Below are 24046 nucleotides of genomic sequence, written 5' to 3'. Positions count from 1 at the left end.
CAAGCAATCGCTTATACAGAAGTATATTTCTACCACAAATGCATCTCAAAACACAAGTAGAATTGAAGTACCTCCAGTTTGTCAGTCCTGAGAAGTTTCTGAGTTGCAGTTGAGCCCGGGACAGTGACCGGTGGACTTCCGGGAACAATAACAGGTGTGGTGGGCAGAATTTCCGTTGGGACTAACCCAACTCCAGGGGTTACAGGTGCTAGGTAAGGAGCAAAGCTAATAGCCGTATTTGTCCCTATCGCGGGACCTACAGGGAAAGTGGGCTGTTAAAGGAAGACAACACAGGAGAAAGAGTTATTTAGAATAAAACTTTAAAAAATTACCAGCAAATGTCATTTGAGCAAAATGTATTCATCATATACTCTGTGTTAATTGTATAGCTCAATGCTGACCTATAATAAAAATGACATCCATGTAGACCCTCTCTTCCCCAAACCATACAGAAATATGAGAGAACATCATAAAAAACCTCTAGTTACAGGAACTAGATTAAGCTTTTGTCCCTATGAAAGTGTTCTCAACAAAAGAAAATAATTTCAACTCTAATTACTCAACATTCCAAACTATTAAATGTTATAACACTAAGGTAGTAAAAGCTATACAATATTGACTAATAATCTTTGATTTATTCTACATGTTTCTCAAAGGGAGAGGAGTCACAAAACCCTTTGATTACAGCCTGATTTTCAAGTTGGCCAAGTCTATGCATTCTCAAACAGTGGGGTTACTTGGAATTTTATTTTGCCCAGACTTACCAGTATGTTTCCGTATTCCATCACTAGCATGTATATTCCCAAAATTCAAATGTAGTTTTCAAATAAACCTACGATTTTTTGCTCTAGTTCAACTACATCTAGATCCAGTCAGTCTTCCCTTCCTGAAAGGTTTTCTGGAAGAGCTTTTTAATCAAACAATATTGTGATTGGCCATTAAAAGTTGGTTTGGTTTCCTAGGTCACAAAATCAACACAGCAGTGACAAGAGCATACAGAACCTTATTAAATTTGTTCTCTGTCCCTATATTCCTCACCTAGGAATAAGAAGAAATATGCTAGTGGGTTGAGGTGATGATTATTTTTAAAAGCTCCACCTAATAATATGTAAATAATTCTGCCTTTTAGAAAGGAAATAATGTACATTTAAGAGAACAAACCTTGTTAAGTAATTTAAAATGCTAACGATTTTTCTTAGAATAAATTGTACACCAAATTGGACCTGAATGCTTCTTTTCGTTTGTTTGGTTGGTTGTTAATTATAGATGATTTTTAACCTACTTGATTTCAATTTGCAATGTATTTGCAATTACATATTAATGCAATTTTTTAACACTGAACTTTACTGTTGCTTGTCACACTTTTAACATTGAACTATGCTGTGTCATGCTTGTTCTCTGTTTCTACATTGTGGGTGACATTCTTCTTGTCTATTTATGACCCTGGATGGATTGTTTAACATATGGGAAAAATGATAACCTATGTTTAATAAACATACTTTTTCTTTATAGCAGTAACAGAAAAATATCTCTTATGAAAAGTCATTATAGAAAAGAGTAAATTATTGATAGTTTGTGCAGGCAGTTATCAGACAGGCAGGAAAGCCTATTTTCAAAGTGGCTAGAAGGGGTGGTTCTAATGATCTTAGAGGGGTCCTGGCTCAGTACTCCCACAAGGAGCTGTTAGATCTCTATGGCTCAGACGTAAAATCCACTTTGGGAGAAAGTTGCAACATGAGGTCTGAATGTGGGAAATAGATGGCAGTTAGAATTTTTTTCTTCCTCTACTGTCAACAAATGTTTATATGTGTATGTTACTCACTGAGTCATAATTATAGAAAGTTATGATTTTCAGTAACTGTAGCTTTTATAATTTAGTACTACTGGAGAAAAAGCCAAGCGATTTAAATGGTCTAAGGACTATGTAATGTTAGGATTTTTAAAAAGAATCAATTCTGAAAGGTCATAAATCACAGCACATCAGTGATTCAGTGGACTAGCTCTGTCAGAAATGCCTGGGGGAGATTTTACAAATAGAGATTAAATTCTGACCCAGTAGATCTAGGCTGAGACCTTGATACTTGAATTTTAGAAATTCAAATTTGGGGAGCATTGTCATATGTGAGGAGTGAAAATAGTATTAAAAAACTTGCACTAAATGTGTAATTTAACCCAGAGACTATCAACGTAAACATTTAGATAAAAGAGCCCTCCCCCATACTTCCATTTTTATTTTCTCTGGAAGCAAATTCTCAACCCTGCCAGCCCACAGATCATTTGAAGCTAGATCATTTGAAGCTAGGGTTAGTGTGGTACCATAAATACGGGTTGTACTTTGCTTTGTCGATAGGATTGAGAACCTCAAAACTCATTTCCCAAAACCATTTTGGATATCGACAAATCTATTCCAATTAGGTAACTTTTGTCTTCAAAAATATATGTTACTTGTTCATCTGATTTCATAGTCTAAAATGAATGTTCCAGTATGTTTTATTGATGATGGCAATAACACAGTTCACAGAGAAATAGTAATATTTTAAAGTAAAACCATAGATTTTAGACTCAGAGAGACCTGAATTCAAATCTAGCACTCTGACACTTACTACTCATTAACCTGGGGAGGAAATTAACCTCCCTGGGCTTTAATTTTCTTATCTGCAATGAGTAAGTGAAACTACTTAGCTGAAAGGGTTGGGCAGAACAAGGTGCTATTGCACTCCCATTTCCCATGGTCAGAACTCAGTAAAAAGCAGCTCTCATTAATACTGTAAAAATCAATGTTGATCAAGGTTTTTGGCCTCAAATTATCTAACAGTTCTGCAACAGGGATGTAATGAGCATAGCAGTATAGTAAGGGTATAAAAGTGAGTAAAAATATAGCAGCAAATTTCCCTTTCCTTTTGAAATGTGGACTAAAAAAATATTTTCTGTCACGTGAAACTGAAAGTTGCAAGTTCATAGGCCTTACGAAGACAGACGCAGTTGGATATGTTCCTTTTTGATGTAGCATGTTTTTCATTAAAGTTGATTAGTTAAAAAATACAGTTACGGTGATTTGCAGAGAGGCTCACTCCGTGTTAATATTATTGTGGATAATAATGCTTTACATCTGTGAAAGGTTCTGGTAGTTCTCAAGGCATTCTCACACTTGTCTTCTTTAATCTTCTCAAATCCATGAGAAGCAAGTGCGGCAGCAAGAATTGCTCAGCCTTCCAGGTGAAAACAATTTAGAGGAGAGACACTAAATGGATAACCCAAGGTCAATGCTGCAAGGCAAAGTCAAGGCAGAACACCCGGGACTCCTGGCTCCTAGTCTGAGGCCATGTCCACTCTTCTGCGATTACTAGATTTTGTTGGTTATTTCTTAAAACAAAAGAGGAAAAACAACCTCCCCCCCCACAAATCAGTTGCCCGTATGTTTCTGGAGAGAATGCAGAGAGCGTTTGGTGGAGAGTTGCACAGGAACACGACCCACAGCCAGCCTGGGCCTTCTACAGACAGGAGGTGTGAGGTGTGGGGCCTGCTGCCTTGGAAAAGTAGTTCTCAGATCCTGAATTCAAATTAAACTCCCGAGGTAGAATCTCGGCCAACAACGGATCCCGGTGTCTGAGTTTGGTTCTCAGCTGGCGGCTGAGAAAAGAGAAGGGCAGCACCTTCCAATGATTCTGTTCCTGGAAGCGCACCAACTACAGCTTGGGAGAATTAGCCCTGCCGTTTCTGCAGAAGTGCTGTTGCCAGGCTGTCTGAGACAGGATCCATTTGGTCCACGTCATCTCTCAGCTCAAAGCCACAGCTAAAAAGGCCAGAGGACAAGATTCGCGGGAAGCCTTCTTGAAGAAAATCGCTTCTGAAATGCTGGTCTTGCGATTTCCTGCCCCTGTTCTCTACTCCACCTTCCCGTGTTCCTCTCCGCGGTCTTCCATGCCCTGCTTTCCCTCCCAGGACATCAGGTCCAGGTTCAAAGATGACAAACACACCCACACACACTCACACACACAACACACTCATATACACAACACATACACACTCGTACACATTCACAACACACTCCCATACACTCACAACACACGTACACTCACACACAACACACTCATATACACAACACATACTCATACACATTCACAACACACTCCCATACACTCAACACACGTATTCACACACACAACACACTCATATACACAACGCATACTCATATACTTTCACAACACACTCCCATACACTCACACATGAGACACTCATATACACAACACATACACACAACACACACTCATACACAACACACAACACGCTTTCATACATACACATACACTCACAACACACATACACAACACACTCATGTATACTCACACACAAAACACCCACACCCACCACACACACAACACACTCATGTACACTCAGTACACACTCACAAAACTCATGTACTCGAAACACACAACACACTCAGGTACACTCACATATACACATATACACTCAGATACACATATACTCAGTACACACTCACAAAACTCATGTACTCGAAACACACAACACACTCAGGTACACTCACATATACACATATACACTCAGATACACATATACTCAACACACTCATGTATACTCACATACTCAAAACACAACACACACACACAAACACTTGTACTCTCACACAACGTTCATACACTCAACACACTCATGTACACTCACACTCACAACACACCCACATACACCACACTCATATACACTCACACACTCAAAACACACCCACACCACACACAACACACTCATGTACATTCACTATACACAACACTTGCATGCTTGAAACACATACCACACTCATGTATAGTCACATATACACACTATACACTCAGATACACATATACTCACACACACCCATGTATACTCACATACTCAAAACATAGACACACAACACACACAAACACTTCTACTCACACAACACTAACACAACACACCCACATACACACACACACACAAACGCTCGTACACAAACACATACAACACTCGTGTACTCATACACTCACAACACACACATCACATACACTCACAACACACCTACGCCTCCCACACACTCACAAAACACTCATGTACACTCACAACACAAAACACACTCATGTACACTCACACCCACATACACTCTCACAACACACATACACACTTATGTACACTCACATATACTCATTACACACAATACATGTACACTCAAACACACTCATGTAAACAGTCCCATACACAACACAGTCGTACATGCACATACACTATACACACAGCAGTCACATACACTTGCATACACTCACACAACACACACATACACTCACATACATACACTCACAACACACACATTCACACCCAACACTCGTACACTCAACACACACACTTGTACACTCACACACTGTACACTCACATAAAATAACACACTCATGTACACACACAACACATGTACACACAAAACTAATGTACACTCACAATACACACACCACACATGTACACACATACACTACACACATACACAATACACTCGTACACTCACAGTATATACACTGACAACACACTAATATACACTCACAATACACTCACGTACACACACACATGCAGTACACCAACGCACTGATGTAAACTCACACTATACACAAACAACACATGTACACTCACAACACCAACACACATTCGTGTACTCATACACACCAACACAACACTCATGTACACTCACACAACACACTCATATGATCATACACTCACACAAAACACACTCATGTACACTCATACACTCACATTCACATATGTTCATATACAATATCCTCATGTACACTTACACTCACACTATAACACACTATACACACACAGCACTCAACACACACTACACACAACACACTCGTACTCTCACACACTCATAACACACTACACACACAGGACACTCATGCACACAAAAAACACGTACACTCACATATACTCACAACACAGTCATACACCACACATAATACATTCACTACACACAACACACGTACACTCACAATACACATGCAACACAAATACACTACAGACAACACATATGCACTCACAGCACACTAGCACACATATATACACTCACTACACACCTGCATGCACACATATACACACTTGCACATATACACTAACTACACATTCATACGTACTCAACACACTCTCACGCAAACATGCACATTCTTTGCTATTTTGTAGCAGCAAGGGGGCTTAGCCAAGGGTAATGGCCAAGTGGCCCGAGGTATTTCATGGCTCAAAAGTGCAGTCAGTAGGCGAGAATGCCGTCGTCCCACTCGTTTAGAACGTGTCTGCTTTAAAGGGTAGGTGCCTGGCACTCACGCTAAAAGGCTGACACACGGCGTCTCCTAAGCCTCCTCCCTCTACTGCCAGAAGCAGCTCCGGAGGGCACAAGACTCATGCAAGTCTTGTCCCTCGTGGTTCTTCCATCTCCATCCTCCTAAAGGTCGCTCACACTTGCTTCTTTATCTTGAGTGCACATATGAAGGCTGTGAGCGCTCTGGGAAGGGAAGGAAGGAAGAATTCCTGTCCTATCCTATCAGGAATTGGGGAGAGAAAAGCTGCTAGGAGGAATAAATGAAGGGGACTTTTCAAACACTGTGAATTTGAGACAGAAGGGTTGTAAGGGGAGAGAAAGGCTTGAATTTTCATTCCCTTAATAAATATTTATTGGTGCAGACATGGTGCCAGAACACTGTGTACATTGATTGAACTGAAGCCCTAATGAGAAAGAAGAAAACAAACAAAATTACAGTTCATTTGTATGGATAAGCAAAGAAGGAGGAGGGCTCGCTGGTAGAGAATGCTGGGGGTTGCATGTGGGTTACAGGGGTGGACCTGGAGTCCTTATGAATGAGGTGAGTTAATGTGTGAAAAGCACTAAGACATGGACAGGCCAGCAGAGGCAGAGGCTGGGACACGCACGAGCTGTGTGTGTTCACCCAGCAATGTAGGCAGGGTCGTGACCAGATCACAGAAGCCATAGGTCATGATCAAGGTTAGAGTTTCGGCTTTGTCCCAGTAAGATGGAAAAGCATGGAGGGGCACATAAGGGAGTGACAGGATGCTATTTATGTTTTAAAAAGATTCCTCTGGTTGTTGTCTGTGGGATATAATGGAGTAAAGCAGGAGTGGATATTGATAGATTAGGAAGTAAATGCTTTTATGATATTTTGATAAAAGGTTGATGGTGGCTCAGATGAGGGAGCTGAGAAACAGGGGAGTGGATGGGGTTCAGGGCAGATATGACAGGACTTGCTGATGAACTGGATGTCAGTGAGCCACCTATACTCTACTAGGTCACTGATTCATTTCTGAGACTGAATTAATTGGTTTCTAGAGTTGATAATTTTTAAACATGTCACAGTTTTTATTCTAATACTTCCAGTGATTTCAGGAAAGAGTCTGCTAGGTTTTGGTTTTCGATTGCCAGTTGATAGTACCATTTATTAAAATGGGAAGAATTTGATTTTGAACGGGTCAAGTTCCTTTAAGAAATTTAAAGGTGAGGCCAGTAGAAAGGTGGATATGTGAGCCTGGGGCTCAGAGGAGAGGTTGGGCTGGATGCATACTTTTGGGGGTCCTCAGTCTATAGATGATTGACAGACACAGGAATGGATGAGACCACAAGGGAGAGGGCAGATGGAAAGAAATATCAAGCTCTTGGAACCTCAACATACGGAAGAGGAACATGGTGGGCAAAGGAGACGGAGGAAGGAGTGTTTAACAAAGGAGAGATTCATCACATGACGTGAGCACCACTGAGAGGAAGAAGAAATTGTCTTAGTCCATTCTGGCTGCTTATAATAAAACATCATAAGCTGGGTGGCTTACAAACAACAGAATTGAATTTCTCACAGTTTTGGAAGCTGGAACACCCCAAATCAAGGTGCCCGCAGATTTGATGTCTGATGAGGACCAGCTCCCTGGTTCATAGACAGTGCCTTCTTGCTGTGTCCGCACATGGCAGGAGGGTGAGGGGTCTCTCCCATGTCTTTTCTTATAAGGGCACTGATTCCATTCATGAGGGCTCCACCCTCAGGATCTAGTCGCCTCCCATAGGCCCTTAGAGGTTAGGACTCAACGTGAATTTTGGTGGGACACAAACATTCAGACCACAGCAACAATAAAGGCAAAAAGTGACCGTTGGTTTGGTAATATGGAGGACACTGGTGAGAGACTGCAGGGGAATGGGTTCAGGAGTGGACAGAAGAAGGAGGGAATGAAGAAATATCCACAGTACTGTAAAGAAGTTTAGTTTATGAGACCTAAAATGGAATGATACTTGACTCTTTCTATCAATTGACTTGTCTTATGCAGTTTTTGCATCTATTAGTTTCCGGTAACTGCTGTAAACAGCTATAAATTACTATAAACCCGTTGGCTTAGAATAACACACATTTATCCCTTTATAGTCCTGGAGGCCAGAAGTTCCAAATCGGTTTCACTGGGCCAAAATCAAGGTGTTGGTAGGACTGCTCTCCCTCCAGAGGCTCTAGGGGAGAATCCATTTCTTGACTCTTCCATCTTCTGGTGGTTGCTGGCATTCCTCTGCTGTGGCCACATCAATCCAATCTGCCTCTGTGGTCATATTGCCTTGCTCCTCTTCTGTCGGTGCTAACTCTCCCTCTCTCTTATATGAGCGTCTCTTATAAGGACGCTTGCAACTGCATTCAATCCAGGAGGGTCTCCCCATCTCAAGATTCTTAATTTAATCCCATCTGTCAAGCCCCTGATTCCTTATAAGGTGACATTTATAGGTTCCAGGTACCTCTGAGAGCCATTATTCAGCCACGTATACTCTACTAGGTCACTAATTCATTCCTGAGACTGAATTAATTTGTTTGTAGAGTTGGTAATTTTTAAACATGTCACAGTTTTTATTCTAATACTTCCAGTGATTTAAAAACCTCTATTAAAATATTTAAGTGTAATATTCATTTTTCATAGAGAAATGGTGATTATGAGCTTCTAATTGATATTTGAGACAATAATAAACATAACTTTCAAAAAAAGTTCAACTAATAGTTAACAGCAGGGATGGGATTCTCTTGTTAACACTGCCACCAGTGAGTACCAGGGTCAGTCTTTATTAATTCTAAATAGATAGGATGTGTATGAGTCAAATAAGTGAGACACATAATGTGGTGGTATTATGTTGACTTTGCTGGCTCTAAATTTATTGCTATAGACATTATTTAATATGTATAACTAAATTATTTTAGCATTTAGGTAATTTAATAAAATAGTTTATATGTGAGCATCAATAAAGAGAGAACCATAAATTATACATGTGTGTAGTTTAAACAGAACCACTTAAATGCCTATTTTGGGGATTAAATATATTCAGAACTCTATCTGCGTCTAGTCCTTAATCTGGGTGAATTCTTACTCACCCTTTACAAGAGGCTTATTTGAGACTTCCTCCAGGCAGGCTTTCCTTGTCCAGTCTCGTCATTTCCTGTGCTTGAATCTTACTTTGCCCTTTTCTTGTGTCTGTCTATCCCCAAAACACTGTATCTTATTTATCTTGGAGCCCTCTGCACCTGGCATTTCTTTTACTCTGGGCAGAGCTGGTTCCTGGCTACTCTGTACAGAAGCCTGGAGACAAGCAGAATGGCTGACGACCTGCCGGAATTCTCTACTCTCCTTTGGGCAGGCCCTGCCCTCCACACCCCATCTCACAGGGAACACAACAAGAAAATCAAATTTGCTGGTAGCCATCCCTCCTAATTTAGCAGGTTTCAGTCATGCAGACTTTTCCTACAATAAAGGGATTTTTATACAAAAGCCTTTTGTGCACATACTTTTTAGAAACAAACACATTTCACTCACTGCCTTTCTTTAAAAAAAAAAAAAAGAGCTTGTTTCTGACAAATAATTCACAAATGTAAATGAAACCTACTAAAATTAAATGCACTCCTTTTCCCCAAGGACATCATTCCTAAAACAATTTCCAGACCTTTAAGGAAGTACTTTCAGACAGGGTGAAATCAGGGAAAAAAATCTTGTGCAATACATATTCATATGCTAAGTCCCTCTGGCATTTGGTCTTGTGACAATGGTCAGAACTGTCACAGCTTTTGCAGGCCTCTGAAAGGCAGGTTGAGACCTAAGTGACTCAGGTAGGGTCTCCCTTGGTGTTGCTGCATTTGACATCCTTCTTTGGGGGCTGTTACTAGGATCTTCCTGGAACACACTGCAGAAAGCGCTCTGCTAACATGTCTGAGTTAAGTCCAAGCTCCAAGATTTATTAGCTGCATGACATTGGGGAAAATCATTGAACTTCTCTGGTTTCTCAATTTCCTCATCCTTTAAATGGTGCCATAGAACTACATGGCTCAAAATATTTTTAGGCATCACAAACTCATTGATACATAGATTATTAATTCACACTGTAAATGAACATGTTAAAACTATTTCCGTTCTAAGATGGCTGAGATAGAGAGTTACTGGTGAAAAGAGTTGGAGTGATACAGATTTCCCAGATATTGATTAGAAATTGTCTTTGCCTCCTATTTCCACAAATATTTTTCTATTAATTTTTTTAAAAGCCTATTTTCCTTCATCTATTGAGCTTTAAAGCTATTTGCTTTAATTGTAACCAAAGTGACAAAGTGGAGAGAGGCCACCCTAGGTCAACGTGGCATCATCCATACCAACACTGTAACCATCCAACTCATCACCGAATAAAGATGTACTCACCACTGGATGAAGTGGTGTTCCTGGAAACATAAATTGCATCTGCTGGGCAAGCATTGCTGCTGCAGTTTTTTGCTGAATCAAATTGTTCCTTCCATTAATTTCTAGTTGAGTTTTTAAGTGTGTCGGAGGGTGAAGATACTTGCAGTTCTCTCTCGAACAACGGCCCTGTAAAAACAAGTGTTGGTTTTAGGACTATTTTAAGTAGCTTGCAACTCCAAAGTCAACCACTGAACAATCACTTCTTATACACAAAAGCAAGGATCCTGTGTGTGTGTGTGTGTGGGTGTGCGCGCGCATGCTCATGTGTTTGTTGGGGAAAAGTGAATCAAACATTACATGATTATCAAGGTTGCTAATCTTAAGAACATGTTAAGTAGAGAAGCTTCCTGAGGATTTTTCCCTCCCTCCCTCCCTCCCTCTCTCTCTCTCTTTCTTTCCCTCCCTCCCTTCCTTCCTTCCTTCCTTCCTTCCTTCCTTCCTTCTTTCTTTCTTTCCTTTCTTCCTTTCAGATTCTAAACCCTGACAAAAGATTCTAAAGAAGTGTGGCTGCTGAGAGAAAGGAAAGGTCCTTCCCCTACACAGTACAGAAGGTAATCAGAAGGGCATATCTATTGTGGGCTATCAGAAGGAGTCTTTGAACTTGCTATACGCTTGTTTGTACATGCTAGAGTGATGTCCAAATATGAATAATTATGTAATAAATTTGTGGAGTAGAGAGTAATAAGAATTTTAAATGTGTGTTCCAGATTAGCTGAAGACATTCTTTCTTTCAGCTTGTGGATGAAGAGGCAATAGTGTGCAGGGGTGGACATTTCTTGGTGATATACACATAGATGAAATTCTCAGGCTTGAGCTCAGATAATCATCTGCAAGTGATTACTTTGCTACACAAAAGCTGTCACTCTATATACCTGCCTTGCCCTCATGACAGGAGTTCCTCCCATGACAGGAGTATCAAATCTGATGTCATGATGTGACATAGTGAAGAGTGTTTATGGCTAAAGTAATATTTGGATGCCAAAGCTGGTAAAACAAAGGAAAATAATAATTAGGTGACAGGGTACATAAAACCAGTCTGGAAGGGTAATTGCATATGGCGGTGTTTATACTTAATCCCCAAGTTTTCAAAACTACCAATTGAAAGAATTACATTGATGTGTGAGTTATACAATTTCTGGAGAAAGAAGAGCAAACTGTGAACCAGTTTGAGTATCATACTTCCCTAAAGAATTAGTCCATTTGCAGCCAAGAAAAGAGAGTATTGATTTGTTTACCAGATATAAAAATAATTTTAAAAAGCAAGCTTGGGGGATCTGGGGAAATGAATTTGTTTATAGTCATCCTAATTCTAAACATCTGGAGTTCTCACTCTGCTTCCCACTAATTTCATCCGCACTTTTGGCAGCTCAGACTTCCTCTCTGGAGTTTGAATCTTCCCCCACCACCATGGAGAAGGGCAGACATGGGCCCTGTGTTCAGTCCCGGGCATCTGTGCTAATCAACAAATGCTGTCCTGAGGATCTACTGTTAGCAGCGTTAATAGTTGCATCACCCTCTTTGGGGAGGATAACCAGGCAGGTGCCAAGGACACCAAAGGGAATAGGTGCTTGCTTGCTGTTAATAAGAGTCTATAACAATGGGTAATGCCAACATGTCTCCTTAGTCTCAAGTTCATATTGTTGATGTTTCATTCAGCTTCCTATGTATACATGGACATTCCAGGGAAAATATTGGAAAGTCTATTGTAAAGACAGAGGTGAAGTGGACACTAATCTAAATCAAAGTAGTATAGGAATCTCTCTTTTCTCTCTTCATCTGCTTCTCTTGCAAACTGAATCTTTTTAAAATTTTTAATCCTAAATCTCTTTGCTTTATGACTTGCCAGGGTACCTCCAGCCCTGTCAACTTGCTTCAGGCATCTCTTACTTTATTTCCTTTTCTTCCTTGACAATTGCTTGTCTCTTTGTTTGTTAAAATCAAATCTCCAAGAGAGCATTCAGATTGAGCCAGCTCCTACAAAGTTCATGTGTGCAAAGTCTTTGAATTGGCTGCCTTTATATCAGGTGGCCAAATACAATTCTATCATTTGTGACGTGAAGTATCCATGAGGATCAAAACATAGCCACAGCCCATCAGCTGGGGTGGAGGAGGGTTATACAGAATGCATTTCTTGTTTAGAGGATAAGCCACCCCAGGTTTCTCTAACCTCATTCCAAACTCTCTTTAGCCACAAACACTGCTCTTGGAAGCTGACACCCAGAAAGGCTCATGTATTCAAGGTGCACAGATGGGTCTAATGGAGAGACTTGGGAAAGCAGAATTCCACAAAATGAGGATGGAATTAATGAAATGTCCACATTTCTACCAGTATGGCTATTATACTGTATTCACTCATATAATTGTCAATTTGATCACTAGTTTTTTAATGTAATGCTTTGTGGCTGCACACACACATTTCAATTTGGCTGGAAAAATACAATTTTCTTATAAATGCTCTTATCTCTTGATAAAACTGGGACTTGTAGGGAACCATATAAGCTATTTCAGCTAATAGAAAGTATTTTACAACATTCAATTAGTAGTTTATCAATTAAACCTTCTTTTTTGTGAGAATTGCTGTAATTTCCTAGTGTCCTTACTTACATACTTGGAGTAAAGAATGTTATTGATCACCTACATGCCAAGCAATTTATATATGGTCATCTCATTTTCTCCCTATAACAGCAATAATGATCCCTATTTTTACAAAATAGCAGATGGGCTGAGAAGATAAAGAAACTTTCCCAAGGCCATATATAACTGGTAAGTGGTAGAACTAGATTTTAAATCCAGACCTACCTGACTCAATTACATCACACTGCCAAGCTATTCATTAGCAATAGTTAAAATCCAGGGAGGATAAAAATCTACGATGATCTTTCGTATAATAATAGGATGCATAACAAAATTTTAAATATAATAAGATATGTATATATAGGGATTTGGGAATGGGAAACAATTATTTGCACGGACCTATCCGTTGGTAGGAGGATGGAGGAGTAATCAAGCTCACAGATTCTGGTCTCATAACTTGGCTCGACCTTTTCTTAGCTGCATGACTTTGAGCAATTACTTGACTTTTTTCTTCATCCGTTCAATGAAATAATTATTGTATCTTCTTCTCAGGACTGTTGTGTGATTAAATGAGTTAACACATGCATAAGGCTTAGAAAAATGCCTAGCACATAGTAAGCACTGAGTAAATGTTATTATCAAAAGAAAGATAAATGTTTCTATATGATATTTCATTTTCGGTAAGTACAGAATCATACATTTAGTAGTATTTTGACTGGCTCTTTGATTCTTCCACAGAATAAACTTTCACACCAAACATGTTAAAAGCTACTTAATTGTACTTATTCAAATATTTTATGTTTAAAATTATTTTCAACTCTATAGGGTATTTGTGTAAGTGTCCACATTTTAAGAGACAGCCCTGAACCCTAGTACAATCTAGTATTAATATTTTGAAGAATTATGCACCATGGATGTCTGAGGCACACTAATTCAAACCCTCGGAGACTCTAGGTAACAGAATTTTAGTAATGGATCCTATAGGATTGTAAAATCCTAATGGATAAGCTATTGTCAAAATAAAACAAGCTATTTGACACAGTGAACAATTTGTAAGGAAGTTTTTGTTAAGGCATAAGATTTGCCAGGATATACATCAGTGTACAAAAGCTGTTGGTTATCAAAGCAACTTATCATAGCCAAATGGTACAGGGCAGTGTGCAGAAGCGTAAAGCGTCTTTGTGTATCATTGTGAAACAAAACAGAGGTGTCAAAAATAGTGTCTTCTGATTTTATTCCAAGAAATAAAGACAAAAATGTCTGGGAAAAATCTTCCTTGTGGCAGCTAGGATTTGTTTTTTGCTTTGTTTTGTTTTAACTCTTCCTCTCTTTTAGTTCTTGGTAACACACTATTTCTGGAGAGATAAGGGAGGGAGGGTCCAGTGCCTAGTGGCAGGGACTGGTGCAGCTTCTGTGGGGTGGAGACAGATGGGGATGGAGAGCGCCATTGCAGAGTGCTTGTGAAGAGCCTCCCAGGAACTGGGAGCTAGGAGCCTCAGCTAGGGCCAGTAAGGTGGGCTCACACCAGGGACCAGCTCATGGGTCACATAAGCCCTCAGGGCCTTTGCTCATCCCACGTGGGACATGCCAGGTATGGAACCAGCAGGTGGTCATATACTTCCAGGCTACGATCTCATTCATTCTTTCATTCAACAAATATTTCTTGAGATTCTACTATGTGCCAGGCATTGTGCTTAGTGCTAGTTAAACAAAGGTGAGGAAAATCAAGACATGGTGTCTCCCTTCATGAAGCTTGCAGTCTTGTGGGGAAGACAGATGTTAACAAAATATGTCTTGTTACAAGTTGTGATACATATTCTAGAGAAGAATGCTGAGAAGGAATGGTGGGAGAGGGTCAGAATTGAGACCAGGGGTCAGAGGAGATCTCTGGAGAAGTGACATTTAAACTGAGACCTGAAAAATGAGTAGGAACTTGGCAAGGGAGTGAGTGGTGGTCAAAGTGTGTGTGTGTGTGTTGCATGTATATGCATGTATGTTGTATGTATTGTATGTATTGTGTGTTTCTGTTGTGTGTGTGCTGTGTGTGTAGTATGTATGGTGTATGTGTTGTATGTGTGTATGGGGTATGTGTTCATGCTACATGTGTGTTGTGTGTGGATGTGTGTTCTGTGTGTGTGTATAGGGTAGGTATATTGTGTGTAAACAAGGTGTGTGGTGCGTATGCATGTGTGTATTGTGTGTGTTGTGTATGTTGTTTGTGTGCTGCATATGTGTGTATTGTGTGTTGTGTGTGTTTGTGTTGTGTGTGCTGTATGTGTATGTGTGTGTTATGTATATGGTATGTGTGTTGTAAGCCTGCATGGGGTAGGTGTGTATGTTGTATGTGTATTGTGTGTGTATTATGTGTGTGTATATTGTGTGTGTGTATTGGCTGTTGTGTGTTTGTGTTGTGTGTGTGCTGTGTGTGTTTGTGTTGTGTGTGTGCTATATGTGTATGTGTGTGTTATGTATATGGTATGTGTGTTGTATATGTGTATGGGGTGTGTGTGCATGTTGTATGTGTATTGTGTGTGTGTTGTGTGCCTAGTGTGTGTGTGTGTTGTGGGTGTTGAATGTTCTTTAGAGGAGCAGCGTGTGCCAGGAGAATGTCCCATCTAGGGGCAGGCACGCAGCTCTCTAAGGCCAGTGCAGAGAAGGGGTGTGGGGAGGAGTATGAGGAGTGAGAAGAGGTGAAGCAGGAAGTAGGAGGCAGAAGCCAGACAATGGGAGACCCGCTAAGGAGTATGAAGTTCCTGCTGTTGAAAGTTTTTAAGCAGGAGAATAACAAGATCAGATTTATGCTTTATGCTACATTTAAATCGCACCCTGATTATTATATTTCATATTTCTAATTTTATTATAGTTTATATTGTTTGGAGACCACCTCTTTAAAAACAATAACAGAATTCTGATGGAGTCGACATTGGATTTGTGCAGTTTCTACTTCCAAGAATAATCTGTACTCCAGGAATATTTAGATTAGGGATGATGGCTAGAATCAAGTTCGAACCTCAAGCTGAATTAATTTTATTAAAATCAGCAACCATGAAAGATTCTAATACAGAATACTCATGTTGATTCTCGACAGGAGGAAGGAAGATGCTAAATAACTGTAATATGTACTTGACAGAACAACAGATTGGTGCTATTGGAATTACATAGCCATTAAATTACATGGCATGGGATAGAATAAATGCAACTTCGGCTAAGAAAAGACTTCAGAATCAGGTTGCTGTGAGAAAGAAAAAGCATAATTGAAGGATGAGATTTCCTAATGGCTTATTTTAAAACAAGTAATTTTTGGAATCTTTTTCTAGTATGCTCCTAATTGAAAAAAAATCAATTAAAATATGGGCACAAAAAAGAAAACATTAATTAGAAGACTATTAAAGACTCTCCCATTAACAATAGTTTTTGCCCATAGGAATAGCTGTCAGACAACTGCATCCCATTAGTTTTTCATGGGAAAAGCAATGGATTTCTATGATCTACAATTCAGTTAACAGGCCCCAGCCATTTGTATTCCGTTGGAATAATTTGAACTGTGTCTTTACATGGGCTGAGTCATTGACCGACAGACTCCAGCAAAACTTTTCTTCGGGAAAACGATTCTAGCGAAGGGCTGGAATCCCAACCTGATTTTCTGAATTTTGCCTCTTTCAGTGCCACCTTGGCAGCACTTGCTGCTGTAGGTGCATGATGATATTTTCAGGCAAGCAGGCCAGGCCACGGAACGGCAAGTGCTGGCCCTAAGGTTTAAGGGCAGATGGCATGTGCTTTAGACGCAGCCTTCAGGGACACTTTGAGTCCGGGAGCCTGCTTTAGACCCCAAAGGTGGCCAGGGAAAATCACGGAAGAGCCTCTGAAATTCCTCGCATTCCACATGGCTGAGGCCAGCTTGGTGAAATCCCGAGGTCAAGACAAAGGCTCTTGCTCTGGAGTTACATTTCAGAAGCCTGTTTTGTCTTGCAACCTCTCCTGGAGAAGCAGTGTAAAAAAAAAAAAAAAAAAAGGGTTAAGGAAACCGTCTCAGAACTGGACTAACTAGATTTAAAATGCAGCGTTGCTGTTCTTGGGCATCTTGGGCAAGTGGGACCTTGTGGCTTCCAGTTGCCATATCTGTGAAATGGGGCTAAGAATAGTTTCTACCTCATAGACTTTCAATAAGGATTAAGAGTTAACGCATACAAAGTGTTTTAACAGTTCCTGGCACATAGTAGGCATTCCCTAAGCTTCATCATCATCATAATCATCATCATCATCACTATTACTATTGACACTTTCTTTTCATAGTAGGTAAAAATATATGGTTTTGAAAACAACTTCTCTAATACCTGCTCCATTTCCTTATCACTGTGCTCCTCTCTGGCCTGTCTACCAAGCTCTTTAAACCTTTGCTATTCTCATTCTGTCAGTGCCAACTTTGGTCATTTATCTCTTCAAACAGCCTCAGATCTGTTTTTCTTTGATATCTCCCCTGCTGAAACTTGCCAGGGCTAATCAACATGGCATGACTTATCTAGAGTGTAAAGCAGCTATGTATTGTGGTTGGAAAATCCCAAAATTCCGGCTGTGGCTTCATTCCAAAATGGTTATATGAACCTTTTTTTTTTTTTTATACAAATAACGTATAATAGTCTGTGCCTCAATTTTCTCATCTGTCAAATAGGGGTGATCCTGTTCCTATATCTCAACTCCTTCTGACAGTTGTTAGAGCAGGAGTTGCTCAGGAAGAAATGTAAATTGTTATCTATATTTTTTCCAGATCTATTTTCTCCTTGAATGCTCCTAATCTAGTAAAAGGGGAAAGCCACATGAAACAACAGTTACAGTAAAAAAGTGACACCAGGGATGCATGTTGGCAATGGTCCAGGTATGTTCTGAGAATTATGAGACGTCTACGTGATGAGGTTTGAGGAGATTCAGCAGAAGTGGTGAATTAAGTCAAAATCAATTAAGTCTAGGAGGATTTATTAAGTACCCACAGTGTACACAGCTTGGAAGTGAAAAATTCGATCAAACAGACCTCTGTTTTCGTCCTTGTGCCACGTAAGTTGTTCAACAGATATTTACTAGGTGACTAAGCTGACTGGGTGTATCAGATGTTCCCAGCCTCAGTTTCCCCATAGTTTCAAAACCTCTCAAGGTCTTTGAAAGTGGGGAAGCAATAAAGGCTGTGGTTAGAGTGGGTGAGCTGAGTCTTATTATTCCATTTATACAGGTCTCAGTCACATAGGCCAAGGCTGAGTCTAACATTTGGCCTGAACCTCCTCTTCTTCCTCCCAGTACATTTCCAGAAGGATATGGGCAAGTAAAAGTGCAGGGGAATAAAATGGTTATTTACATCAAGGCTTAATTTATGACATTAACTATGAGACTGAAATAGCTCTACTCTAAGGCAAGTGACAGATTAGGCTTTTGGGCTTCTTTTGAATTTAAATAAACTAATTGAACCACATGAGCTCCTTGTATTATTAGTTCCAACTACCTAATATAGCAAATAAAATGCAACCACATAACGGCTTCAGAATTAGAAAGTAACTTTAGATTCAGGGGATCATTATAAATAAATGATAACCAGAATGTCTATCAACATGAATAATTACCAGTATCATCAACATTATGCATAAGCCTCTAATAAGCTCTTTCTGTTTATTATTTGGTTCAACATATATTACAATTTATCCTTAACAGTCTAGATATGCAAATAATTTTTGGTGAATAGCACAACATTTTGTACTTATTAATGACAGATAAAAATGGTGCATTTACATTTCTTCTCTGGTGTGTTCTTTTTCTCTGTTGCTTCCATTATATGGAAGAAATGCCTAGAATGATATAAGGAATATTTGGCAGTGTAGCCTGGTGGATAAATGAGGGAAAAACACAAATAGTGGTAGACAGTCACTACTACCTCCAATTTTACCCACCACCACCAATTGCTATGGGTTTAGGAGAGGATAAAGAAAAGTGGGAATGAAGTTACATAGGTAAGTGGACCAAATCAGTTTGCATTTTCTTTCCAAAAACCCATACAAATAGGTGTAGAGCATCATTCCACTGCATCACCTGGACTATGGGGCAGAGCTCTTCTCTAATGATAGTGCTTTTACCTTTCTTCAAGGGAGTTGCAAATCTGAGTGTTCTCATCTCTAGATTTGCATTTAGGATAGCTTGTTATCACCTGAGGGCTGGGAAAAACCTTCAGGCCATCACAGGTGCTTTGGGAATAGATTTGTGACTCATTCCTTATTAGGCCAATGCAACTGCCCTCTTCTTTCAAGCACCACTGGCACTGGCCCCTGACATTAATTTTGTGACTATTTTAAATAAACAAAGCATAAAAACTAGTAAATGAGGAAGAAAGGCAAAGTAGGTGAATTGTTTGTAGTTTGCCATTTCATAGCATGTTTAAGCCTTTTAAAAATTTTTTATTTTTATTTTTGAAACAGGGTCTCACTCTGTCACCCAGGCTGGAGTGCAGTGGCACAATCATAGCTCACTGCAGTCTCGACCTCCTGGGCTCAAGCAATTCTCCTACGTCAGCCTCCCAAGTAGCTGGGACTACAGGTGCATACCACCATGCCAGGCTAATTTTTTTATTTTTGTAGAGTCTGGTTCGCACTGTGTTGCCCAGGCTGGTCTCAAACTCCTTGGTTCAAGCAATCCTCCCACTTTGCCCTCCCAAAGTGCGGGGATTACAGGCGTAAGCCACTGCACCCAGTCTTTAAAAAAATTTTAAATGCATTTTGGTTGGCTGGGCAGTTTCAATTTCTCATGCTACTTGTGTCTTGTGATGGGGAGAGCTGTTTGTTGGCTTGATGAAGGGAGAAACCCCTCTTACCGATAAGGATTGTTAATTCTCTTAATTTTATTCATTAACTGAAAATGTGCCAGTTAAGAGAAATCAGTGAGACTAAAAACAGCCCATCAGTTCTTTAGAGATTCAGGGAAACAAATTTCCAGGCACCAGATGCTTCATTTGGAAATTATTTTATTTAATGAGAATATCAATGTCTTCTGAGTCACGGGGGTAGTTTGGTTAGTGTGGACCATAATCATATATCAACCTTACATGAAACCAGTTGTGATGTTAATATTGAGTGTCAACTTGATTGGATTGAAGGATGCAAAGTATTGTTCCTAGGTGTGTCTGAGAGAGTGTTGCCAAACATTAACATTTGAGTCAGTGGACTGGGAGAGGCAGACCCACCCTCAATCTGGGTGGGCACCATCTAATCGGCTGCCAGCAAGGCTAGAAAAAAGCAGGCAGAAGGATGTGGAATGAACAACTTGCTGAGTCTTCTGGCCTTCATGTTTCTCCCATGCAGGATGCTTCCTTCCCTCGAACATCGGACTCCAAGTTCTTTGGTTTTTGGACTCTTGGACTTACACCAGTGGTTTGCCAGGGGCTCTCGGACCTTTGGCCACAGACTGAAGGCTGCACTGTTGGTTTCCCTACTTCTGAGGTTTTGGGACTTGGACTGGCTTCCTAGCTCCTCAGCTGGTAGACAGCTTAGTGCAGGACTTCACCTTGTGATCGTGTGAGTCGATTCTCCCAATAAACTCACCTTCATATATACATCTATCCTATTAGTTCTGTTTTTTACAGAACCCTGACAAATATACCAGTCTAGTGGCTGTTTGACTTCATAGAGTCTAGATTTTTTGATACCACATTCATTAATGTCTGCAGCTCCATGGGTGAATAGAAATCCCATGAAACATTTATATCTCAGCCTTGGAATTTCTCCTGCCAGGGAGGGCAGGCCTTTTCTGTCTACTTCCTGAACTTCTCCTCAAACCCCAACCGTACAGGAAACCTCATACGATGGGTGCATGTTATCCAGTGATCTTCCTTCCTTCCTTCAACAAATATGTATTGAACCCCCTCCATGTGCCAAGCCCTGTGATATTAAAATGACAATTAAAATAGAGTGATCAATGCCATGATAGACAGTGTGAATGCATTGCAGGGAGCTCTCCCTAGTTTAGAGGTCAGGGATGACTCCAAAGGATGGGACATTTAACATTTAAGCTAAGATATTTATCAGATTATCTAGTTGAGAGTGGGGAGGAAGGTGGGAGTTAGAGTTGGCCATTTGGAGCGAGGAGGTGGGGATGGTTAATGGGTACAAGAAAAATAGAAAGAATGAATAAGACCTACTATTTGACAGCATAATAGGGTGACTATAGTCAACAACAACTTAATTGTATATTTTTAAATAACTTAAAGAATATAATTGGATTGTTTGTAACTCAAAGGATAAATGCTTGAGAGGAGGGGTACCCCATTCTCCATGATGTGCTTATTTCACATTGCATGTCTGTATCAAAACATCTCATGCACCCCATAAGTATATACACCTACTATGTACCCACAAAAATTTTTTTTTAATTAGAGCTAGCCATTTAGAGAATTAAAAGAAGCCAGAGTAATTGACAACCACTCTATGGGGGTTTACTTCCTGAAGCCTTATAAACACCATCACATGACATCTGTATCCCACAGTTTCCATGGGGAACTGGTTCCAGGACCTCCCACAGATACCAAAATTCAGGATGCTCAAGTCCCTGATATACAACGGCCTAGTATTTGCATATAACCTATACACATCTTCCTATATACTTTAAATCATCTCTAGATTACTTATAACACCTAATACAAAGTGAATGCTAATGTAAATAGCTGTTATACTTCACTGTTTAGGGAATAATGCCAAGACAAAAGTCTGACCATGTTCAGTACAGACGCAATTTTTAACAAGTATTTTCAATCCATAGTTGGTTGAATCCACGATACTGAGGGCCAACTGAATGTTTAGTAAATGTTGGGTTCTATTTTTATTATCATCAGTCCTTAGCAATTCCAGAAGCTAGTCAATTTTTAAAATAAGTGAAATCTGTCCAAAGATACAAAACCTTATTACACATCTTCTGTTACAGCCTTTTTCAAACTGATTGCAATACTATATGGTGAATCACCTACCCCTACAGAGGGCTGCCTGGAATTTGGACACATGTATTAAAGGCCAACATTTTGTGGGTGTGTTCCTGCACAGCTGTGCCATTTTACTTAAACACTGGAAATGACTTCCATCTCAGGTAGAAAACAGACACTGTCCCAAGCCTGTTTAGTGTCAAGTGTTTTCCCTGCTTCTCTGGCCACTCCAGTGCCTCCTCCAGAGTCCCAGCATCTTCCCCTCCTGGACCCCAGCAATCAAAGGGTTAAGCCCACACAGCAGGGGGTTTCTGAGACTAGCTGTGGTGCACGATGATTGGCTGCTGCCCACCTGGGAGGTACTTATGGTAAAATATTTTGAATATCACATCTTATTATAAATATACTACGACAAGGCCAGAGTGCCTTGGTTGCTGGTGTCGGAGTTGGGAATGCTTCCGGGAAGAAGTGGGAGAAGGGTTGTGTGCCTATGGAGACAGGAATAGGGAAGGGGTGGGCTGGAGGGGAAGGAAGACTAGGTTAAGAAACACTGGAAGAAGATGGGAAAAATAGAGCATCCTATTAAGAGTTCCTTCATTTTCAGCAACACAGGAAAAGAACATTCCTCTTAGGCGGTTTTGGATTTCAGATGCTTCTTGCCTTACCATAGACTCAAGTTCTGATAAACCCATGGTTAATGGAAAATAGTATATGTTGAAAATGCATTTTCAACTTATGACATATTCAATTTACAATGGGTTTTTCTGATGTAACCCCATCATGAGTCCAGGAGTGTGCTGAATGTATATTGCTTTTGAACTGTTCTAAAGTCAAAAATCGTAAATTGAACCATTATAAGCCAGGGACTTTCTGTACTTGATGTCTCAGGAAAGACCTGCATTGCAGTCCTGGACTGCAGCAGGGGGAAGCTGCACTTTTTTCAGAAAAAACAGCCTGGGAAGATGGAGGGCATGGCAGCTTGCACCATGGCGTAGGCATTTATGCACTGGCTGGGGAAGGCTATGCAGAGCAGAGGTACAGGGAAGAGGTGTGGGCTTTATCCTGCACCTCCTGAGGGTGGAAGCAGTGTGCCTCCTCCTTTACTCATCTGACAGTTTTGGAGCATCTGCTCTATGCCAGAAACTGGGAAGGAATTGCACACAGGACTGTAAGCTGTGGCCCTGCCCTCGATAAAAATAGCAGAGACTTATATAACGTTGTACATATCATCTACCAGGCAGTTTCTAAGTGCTTCTTAGAGATCATACCCATTTAGTCTTCACTACAAGCTCTTAGCAGAGGTAATGTTAATAATCCCATTTTATGGGATGAAACAGAGGCACAGAGAGGGGGAGATAACTTTCCATGGGCATACAGCTAGTAAGTAAGTGGCAGATCTGTGCAGTCAGTCAAGCTGGCTGGCCTGGGACTCTGTGCCGTCAGCACTACCCAGAGCTGCTTTTAAGAAACTCACGATGGAACTTCTATATCACACCTTAAAAAGCATTCTTCACACGCTGTCTTATTAGACCTTCACAATATTCTTGTTTTCTGTTACCCCAATTTAAAGGTAAGGAAATGAGGCTCAGAGAGATTTAAGGTACTTTCCAGGTCATGTTGTTAAAGTCAACCCGGGCTAAATACTGCTCTTCCCTCACCAAAACACGTGCCTTCTCCATCGCCTGCTGTGGTCCATGGGAGACACTATGGGGTTACAGATTTTTGGCTCAATATGTGAGATTTGTTTAAAACAGAATGAGTGACCTTGCATGATAA

At 40.3% G+C, this 24046-nt stretch overlaps 1 protein-coding gene across 8 annotated transcripts in view; it reads right to left on the bottom strand.

Annotated features, from left to right (window-relative positions):
* The window catches only part of MBNL2 (muscleblind like splicing regulator 2), a 173751-nt gene that overhangs the window by 50772 nt on the left and 98933 nt on the right, over nucleotides 1-24046 (bottom strand). For all 8 annotated transcript variants that reach the window (XM_031001270.3, XM_031001266.3, XM_031001265.3 and 5 more), the window contains exons 3-4: nucleotides 10717-10881; nucleotides 72-272 (exon numbers count right to left, since the gene is read on the bottom strand). In XM_031001270.3, coding sequence (XP_030857130.1) covers nucleotides 72-272; nucleotides 10717-10881 — 366 coding nt within the window. The remainder of the gene's footprint in view (nucleotides 1-71; nucleotides 273-10716; nucleotides 10882-24046) is intronic.

Source organism: Gorilla gorilla, chromosome 14, assembly GCF_029281585.2.
Source record: "Gorilla gorilla gorilla isolate KB3781 chromosome 14, NHGRI_mGorGor1-v2.1_pri, whole genome shotgun sequence".
NCBI lineage: Eukaryota > Metazoa > Chordata > Mammalia > Primates > Hominidae > Gorilla > Gorilla gorilla.
The sequence above is the reverse complement of the archived record's forward strand: the minus strand, read 5'-3'. Positions and strand labels throughout refer to the sequence as shown.